We start from the raw sequence: 9,144 nt of genomic DNA on the forward strand, positions 1-9,144 counted from the left end.
GCGATCTCCGCTCACTGCAAGCTCCGCCTCCCGGGTTCACGCCATTCTCCTGCCTCAGCCTCCCGAGTAGCTGGGACTACAGGTGCCCGCCAGCACGCCCAGGTTTCACTGTTAGCCAGGATGTTCTCGATCTCCTGACCTTGTGATCCGCCCACCTCGGCCTCCTAAAGTGCTGGGATTACAGGCGTGAGCCACTGCGCCTGGCGATTTCTCAGCATTTGCTACATATGAGATCATATCTTCTACAAATCTGCAAATGAAGTTTTTTTGGTTTGGTTTTTTGTTTGTTTGTTTTTGCCTTATTGCACTAACTGGCACCTCCGAATTAACACGAAAGATGAGAGCAGACATCATTGCCTTGTACCTGACCTTAGAAGGTGTACTATTCAGTTTTCATACTTTAGTATTAGCTGTAGGTTTTTCACAGACACCTTTGTTCAGGCTGAAGAAGTTCCGTTCTATTCCTAATTTTCTAGAATTTCTGTCACGAATAGGAGTTGTGTACTATCAAAATAACTTTTTCTGTGTCAACTGAAATGATATGTTTTTTCCTTTTAATTTGTGAAAATGGTGAATTACATGGACTGATTTTTCAAATGTTAAATTAATCTTGCATTCCTGTTATAAATTCCACTTAGTCATGATGTATTATCCTTTTCATGTACTGCTGGATTTCATGTGTAAAAATCTTAAGAATTTGTGTGTCTATGTTTATGAGGAATAACAATCTGTAGTTTTCTCTTTTTATGTCTGTAATTTTGATATAAAGGTAATGCTGGCCTTATAAAACCAGGTGAAAAGTATCCCCTCCACTTCTATTTTCTGGAAAGTTTATACAGTGTTGTTATTTCTTCCTTAAATGGTTGACAGAACTTCCAGTGAAGCCATCTGTGCCTGGAGTTTTCTTTGTGGGAAGGTTTTCAACTACAAACTCAATTTCTTCAAAATATATACGGTTATTCATGTTATCCTTTTTTTTTTTTTTAACCTATTTCTTTTTAAGTAAGCTTTGGTATAACAGTTTGTATCCTTTAGAGAATCTGTCCATTTCATTGAAGTTGCTAAATGTGTAGTGATAACCTTACTCATTTATCTTTTTAACATCTGTAGATGCTGTGATTATGTACCCTCTTTCATTCCTGATCATGGTAACTTGCAACTTCTCTCCTATCAAATGCTTTCTCTCCTAATATACCCATTCGATGCTATAAATTTCCTCTAAGTACTGTATCCTACCCATTTTAATATAGTACCTATTTATTTTCATTAAGTTAAAAATATTCTCTAGTTTCTCTTGTGATTTCTTCTTATGGATTACTTAGTAGTGTGTTATTTAATTTCTAGATATTTGGGGATTTCCCAGATATATTTCTGTTGTTTATTTATAAATTCTATTGTGTTCAGAGAACATACTTTGTATTATTTCAATGCTCCACATTTCCTGAAACTTTTGTTTATACTCCAGAATGTGGTCTATATCAGTGAAATGTATTCAGTGCATTCATACACTTGAAAGGAAAGTGCATTCTGCTGTTACTAGATGAAATGACCCATAAATTTCAATGAGGGATTGAGGTATTGTTCGTGTCTTTCTAAATCCTTACTGATTTGCTGTTTCTTCTCTCAGTTTAGAGAGGAATGTTGAAATCTATAACTGTAATTTGTATTTTTTCCTTTCAGGTTTGTCTATTTTTGCTTTATGTCTGTTGCAGCTCAATTATTAGGTATGTATATATTTAGGACTGTTATATCCTCTTTAATTAAATAATTCAATTATGAAATGCCCATTCCTTACTGCAGGTAATATCCTTTGCTCTGAAATACACTTTGCCTCATATTAATACAGCCATTCCAGCTTTCTTTTGATAAATGTTCCATTCTTTTTACTTTTGCCCAAAAGTGTCCTTACATTTAAAATGGATTTCTTGTAGACAGTATATAACAGTTGGGTCCTTTTTATCCAATCTCCCAATCTCTGCCCTTTAACTCGGCTTCTTTAAACATTTTACATCTGATGCAATTATTGATATGGTAGGTTTTTCAAAAAAAAATTTTCTTTATTAACGTGTATACCTCATGTACACATGGGAGAAAACTCAGATAAATGGATAGCTAGCATAGATCTATATATGGTAACCTTTAATCTACTATCTTGCTATTCAAATTCTATTTGTTTCATTTTTTCCTGCCTCTTTTTGACTATTTTATCTTTCCTACTTGTATATTTGCAAAACCTCTTTGTTTTCTTTGTTCTCATTGCTTATTCTAAGGTTTACAATATACACCTTTAATTTATCTTACCCTATTTTCAAAGAGCATTTTACATCATAGGTAGTATATGAACCTTAGATGAGTATACAGTGGACCTGTGAATTGTATAGGCCCATGGGTTTGAACTGTGTGGGTCCACTTTCATGTGGATTCAACTAAATGCAAATCAAAAATATAGTATTCATGGGATGTAAAACCCATGTATTACAGAGGGCCAACTTTTTGTATATGCAGATTCCACAGGGCTGGGGGACTTGAGTATGCATGAATTTTGGTATACTTGGGGGATCATGGAACCTATCCCCTGAGTGTACTGAGGGGGGACTAGACTTGTGTTTCCCCCTCTCATTATTTATGCCAATAAAGCTACTTTTGTATTTACTCTAAATAATAAATTATTTTTTATATCAGTGATCTTCAAAAGAGACTAAGATATGGGGAAATGTCTTTATATTTACTCATGTATTTACCACTTATTCCTCACTTCTTTTTGTAGAACTGAGATTTCATCTGCTATCACTTTTCTTTTGCCTGGAAAAGTTTATTTTAGTATCTCTTAGCATATATGTACTAGTTTTTAATTCCTATGCATCCCTCCTTTTTTTTGGTCTGTAAAGATGTTTAATTTAGGGCCGGGCGCAGTGGCTCACACCTGTAATCCCAGCACTTTGGGAGGCTGAGGCAGGCAGATCACCTGAGGTCCAGAGATCGAGACCAGCCTGACCAACATGGAGAAATCCCGTCTCTACTAAAACTACAAAATTAGCCAAGCGTGGTGGCGCATGCCTGCAATCCCAGTTACTCTGGAGGCTGAGGCAGGAGAATGTCTTGAACCAGGGAGGTGGATGTTGCTGTGAGCCGAGATCGCACCATTGCACTCCAGTCTGGGCAACAAGAGCGAAACTCCGTCTCAAAAAAACAAACAAACAAACAAACAAACAAAAACAACTTTAATTTAGGAAGGATATTTTTGCTAAGTAAAGGACATTGGGTTGACATTTTCCTTCATTACTTTAAAGATTTTGCTCAATTCTCTGACTTAACAGCTTTTTGATGAGAACCATGCAGTCATTCTTATCTCTGTTCCTCTGTATGTAATATGTCATTTTGCCTCTGATCATCTTTAAGATTTTCTAAGGTACTGGTTTTTAGCAAATTGATTATGATGTGCCTTGGGCAAGATTTTCTTTGTTTCTTCTATTTGGGGTTTACTGAACTTCTTGGATCTGTGAGTTTATAGTTTTGTGGCAGACAACTTCTAAAACAGCTCCCAAAGATTTCTGCCTCATAGTATTCATGCCTTCATGTAATCGCTATCCCTTCAGTGTTGACTAATCCCATTAACTTGCTTTAACGAACAGAAAATGGCAAAAATGACAGGTCAACACTTCTGAGATGAGGTGAAAAAAGGACTAGTGTCTTGCTTGCATTCTCTCTTTGGCACTTCTTGCTTGTTCATTCTAATGAAGTTAGCTGCCATGTTGTGAGCTGCCCTACGGAGAGACCTATGTGGTCCAGAATTGTGGGCAGCCTGTGGCCAACAGCCAATGAAGAAGCCAAGGCCCTCAGGCCAACAACCCACAAGGAACTAAACCCTGCCAATAACCATAAGTGAGCCTGAAAGCAGTTTCCCTCAGTCAAGCCCTGATATTATTGCAGCCTCAGCTGATACCTTGATTGTAGCCATGTGAAGAGTCCCTGAACCAGAGCGCCCAGCTGAGCCATGCAGAGAAACTGGGACATAATGGATGTTTTGTTTAAGCCGCCAATTTTTGGAATAATGTTTTAGGTAGCAATACATAACTAACACAGTTTTCATCAAATGTGGAAACATTTTGTCTAAGATTGTTTCAACTCTTTTTCCTCTCACATCTCCTGGGGACTCCATTTACAAATATATAAACACTATTTGATCTTGTCTCACATTATCTGTTGCTGTTTTCCTTTTTGCCTTTTTTTCCACTTTTTTCTCTGTGCCTTATTTTGGATAGTTTCTATTGTCACGGCATCAAGGTTGCTAATGCTTTCTTCTACAGCGTGTGTTTCTCTTCTCCAGAAATATTATGTTTCTCTTTCTCTCTCTTTTTAAAGACATGTTCCATGTCTCGCTCATGTTCATGTTTTCCTTTACTTTCTTGATCACATGTGGCATTCATAGTAGCTACCTAAGAGAAAAAATTTTATTTTCTTCTTTCCAGTGCCTGTTGTTCAATGTCTGAAAACCACTATTTTGTGGGGTTTTAAAATTCCAGTTTTAGGAGGGAGGGTAAACCTGATTACTGTTGCTCTCTCTTGGCCGAAAGCCTATTATTTCTTTATAAAAGCTCTCCAAGTGATTCTAATGTACAGCTTTCAGACTCAGTGGGTTAGTAGCTTTGATTTTCTTAAAAGAAAATTTCTTTCCAGACAGCACACATTTTTTTCTGAGCTGATTAGTCTTGATGGATTTAAAAGCTTGTATCTCAAAGTGCTACATCATAATTAGCTAATATCAAAGAAGCTTTTCACTAAAAGAAATGCCCAATATTACTTGGCAAAGAAACTGAGAAACCATTATTCTGTGGAAGAAAGTTTCATATGGAAACATTTAAACTGAAGTATCTGATTATAAGGTGACACAAAGTAATGTTCTAAGGCATGGAGGTAGGAATAATAATGTGGAAAAATAATCTTCCTGAGGCCAAAGGAAACAGAAAAACACTTATAGAAACCATTCACAAAAAGCATGTCCAATAGGAACAATATAGACAACCATCAGTTTTATAAAGTCAAATATTCACAGAATTTTACTAGTGTAACTTTCAAACTCATGAACCTTGTAAACTCAGTAAAAATGCAAATACAAATAAATGAAACTTCACATAGTAAAAAATAAACAAGATTTTCTTCAGTACCAGCAAATTTCATTTCTATGTAGAGGTTTCTTCCCATCTATCCAGATATCCTTCTGAAACTTACCCTTTTCCAAGTAAGAACGTGGAGCCCACGGCGGGTCCTCTTCAGCATAAGGATCACTATACTCAACCACAGCAGCTTCCTCCTCTTCGTAATCTTCTGGAGGGGGAGGAGGTGGGGGAGACTCATCAAAGACTGGTTCTTCCACAGGAGGCGGTGGAGGTGGCGCATCTGAAACTAAGAACGTATCAGGCTGACAACAAAACTATACGTTATATGAAGTTCAGTATTTCCTATCCAAGCTTCTGGGTTCATGGAATATAAACCTAGACTTGAAAATAAATATAATATTCCTTCAAAAAATGAATGAGCAAGAGAAATCTTCCCACCAACTATAATGTTCTAGAGCTCCAAGTATGACGTTCTCCTTCTCTTGCCCTTGGATTAGTGCTAATGGATACTGAATAAAGTTTAGACAAAATAATTACTAACTGAGCCTCTGGAACCTGTTTATACTAATACAGATCCTCTTGTTAAAGAGATCAGTACGGCCAGGAGCGGTGGCTTGCGCCTGTAATCCTAGCACTTTGGGAGGCCGAGGTGGGCAGATCACCTGTGGTCAGAAGTTCGAGATCAGCCTGGGCAACATGGTGAAATCCTGTCTCTACTAAAAATACAAAAATTAGCCGCACATGGTCATGGGCGCCCATAATCCCAGCTACTCAGGAGGCCAAGGCACGAGAATCACTTGAACTGGGGAGGTGGAGGCTGCAGTGAGTCGAGATCACGCCACTCCAGCCTCGGTCATAGAGCAAGACTGCATCTCAAAAACAACAACAGCAAAAAAAAAAAAAAAAAAAATCAAAAAAGCGGGGATCGGTACAATACAGCTGAGCTTTACACTGTATTCAAGGATAAGTTATCAGAAATACTAACAATGAAAACCATATTTCACAAATTTTTAAAATATTTTTTCACTTAAATGAGTCCAGGGAATAGTAAAATTTTAGTAACCCACTACTTTCCTCTTAATGAATTTTTCTAAAATAGCATTTTACCAAATTCAAGAGGAAAAAAAATCATCAACAAACTTGGGTTACTTCATCTATGAAGATGTTTGTTTATAGAATTTCTTCTAATTCCGACTATCATCCAGAATTTCTTCAGGCTAAATGTCCAAGTGTACTATCAGAGTAATTTAAAATATCTCCCATGGAGATCTGCCTCCACAGCTTGCATGTCAATATATAGTAACATCAGAAAGATTATCTTCAAACTCAGCTACTTTAAGCTTTCAAAATGGTTGGTACATACTTGAGCACAGCTGAACAGAAGGAAATGAATAAACCTGTGTTTATCAGCTCCCCAGGTTTAATGAACGGCACTAATTCTTATTTATGAGGTACAAGTATAGTTCCCATGTGATTCTCTATGCAATCCAATGTATTTAGTATTTTTAAATCTAAGCCTATCAATTGAATTAAATGGATTTTTTTTTTTTTTTTTTTTTTTTTTTTTTTGAGACGGAGTCTTGCTCTGAAACCCAGGCTGGAGTGCAGTGGTGCAACCTTGGCTCACTACAAGCTCCGCCTCCCGGGTTCACGCCATTCTCCTGCCTCAGCCTCCCAAGTAGCTGGGACTATAGGTGCCCGCCACCACGCCCGGCTAATTTTTTGTATTTTTAGTACAGATGAGGTTTCACTGTGTTAGCCAGGATGGTCTCGATCTCCTGACCTCGTGATCCGCCCACGTCAGCCTCCCAAAGTGCTGGGATTACAGGTGTGAGCCACCGTGCCTGGCGAATTAAATGGATTTTCGAAGACTGCTGATGCCTGGTGGGAGCCAGTCACATCAACACCATGCTGTCTCTATCAGTATTCTTCCCGTCTGCTGTGCCCCTCTATACTGATCTACTTTATAAACTTTAAAACTTCAGTCATTAAATAGAATGTCTTTCATCCAAATAGTTTTTATTAATAAACAAAGGATATAGATATGTGATTTACCATATACTTGGGTGAGAAAGAGCAATTTATCCTATTTCCATTTGTAAGATAAAAAGACTTTAAACAATTGCACAGAACCATAGATCCAAAGGAACTTTCAAAACAATAACCTTGAGAAATGTCACTACAAAATTACTCAAAGATGTTGCCATTGGTCATTTTTACTTTTCTTGTAACTGCCAGTTTAATAAGCTACCACTTTTGACTTAAAATGTTCCAATTACTCAGCTAGCCCTTTGTAATGCATTATTTCATTTCATCTTTACATTGGGAGGTGGTATTTTTCATTTTATAGATGTGGAAACTGGCTTTCCAAGATTAAGTATTCCGACAGCAAGTAAGTGGAAAAGCACCTGAACTCCAATGCCTGTTATCTTAAAAGCTACACTACTATGGGCTGAGATAAATTTTAAAATCTTCAAGTCATGCTTCATTAGTATTTATTCAACAAACATTAACTAATATGGCTGGATATTATGCTCAGCATTGAGAAAAGGGCAGTAGGCAAAAGTCATGAAGACACGAACGACCAAACCTTCATTTACAATTGAGTGTAGTGTGTGCTTTAAGATACTACAGGAGCACACAGCATAAACCACACTTGTTATGTGGGTGAGGAAAGGCTTCCTGAAACCTGAAGGAAGAGTAAGAGTTAATGGGGAGGGAGCGGGGAGGGTAGGATGGTGTAGGGATTGATATTTCATGTCAGATATAAAGAATAAAACAAGGCCAGGTGGGGAGGCTCACGCCTGTAATCCCAGCACTTTGGGAGGCTGAGGCAGGTGGATCACTTGAGCTCGGGAGTTCAAGACCAGCCTGGCCAATATGGCGAAACCCCGTTTCTACTAAAAATACAAAAATTAGCCGCATGTGGTGGCGCACACGTGTAATCTTAGCTACTCGCGAGGCTGAGGCACGAGAATCACTTGAACCCAAGAGGGGAAGGTGGCAGTGAGCCAAGATCACACCACTGTACTCCAACCTGGGTGACAGAGTGAGTCTGTCTCAAAAAAAAAAAAAAAAAAAGGACAATACAAGTAGGAAGGTAAGAAAGCAAGAAACTTTCAAAGAACTGTCCAAAATTCAGTAGCCAGAGGCATGAGGAAGTTGAAGAGGATGAGGAAGGAAGGGCCTTACAGCAGTTTGGACTCTATCCAAAGAGCCATGGGGAGCCACAGAAAGATTTTAAGGTGAATAACAGGGTCATAGCTGTACTTCTTACCCCAGTATAACTAGGTCACTATAACTGGTTTCAAATTATTCCAGACTTCTTCCAAACATTAAACTTAATGCACAGTATTTGCTACCACGGAATATCTTCGAAATAATATACCTGGAAAGCTTTGAAGATAATTACAAAGAATTATCTTTGAAGACATACCAAAAAAAAGTATATATCTTCCCAAGGTGAATGTTTTTTAAAGAGTTTAAAGACTTAAACACTATTTGAATGTTTAAGTCCTGCCACGTCTGTAAAATTAGTCACAGCACACCTCATACACAATTTTTTAATACATAGTGTACATGAGAAACGTATATGATTGTAGGAAGAGATGAAAAAGACTAATCTAAAAGGCAATCAACTGTGACAGGGTGGCCAAATTAGGGAATGACTTTTTAAAATATGGGTAGTGCTGCTGTAATAATGTTTTGCAGTCATCTACTTAAGACATTTCTAAGTCTTAAATTGATACTCATGCACTTTACTATTAAATTAAAACAATACTTCTTAGGTTTGGTTCATGAAACATTTTGCTGTTTCTACAAAGTTTGCAGCTTTCACTGGTGACTGGCGAAAACCAATGACATCCTGCTTTAAACCCTATTCAACTTTACAGTCTCATTTTTTGCTAAGAAAATGACACTTAGGCCGGGCACGGTAGCTCAAGCCTGTAATCCCAGCACTTTGGGAGGCCGAGATGGGCGGATCACGAGGTCAGGAGATCGAGACCATCCTGGCTAACACGGTGAA

The 9,144-nt window shown here is 37.8% G+C and overlaps 1 protein-coding gene across 1 annotated transcript in view; it reads right to left on the minus strand.

Annotated features, from left to right (window-relative positions):
- ABI2 (abl-interactor 2) overlaps positions 1–9,144 on the minus strand; it is a 70,336-nt gene that overhangs the window by 15,077 nt on the left and 46,115 nt on the right. Inside the window, 1 exon segment of the mRNA XM_011992487.1 lies at positions 5,230–5,403. Within this exon segment, the coding sequence (XP_011847877.1) occupies positions 5,230–5,403 (174 nt within the window).

Source organism: Mandrillus leucophaeus, unplaced genomic scaffold (genome assembly GCF_000951045.1).
Source record: "Mandrillus leucophaeus isolate KB7577 unplaced genomic scaffold, Mleu.le_1.0 Scaffold411, whole genome shotgun sequence".
NCBI classification, from domain to species: Eukaryota; Metazoa; Chordata; class Mammalia; order Primates; family Cercopithecidae; genus Mandrillus; species Mandrillus leucophaeus.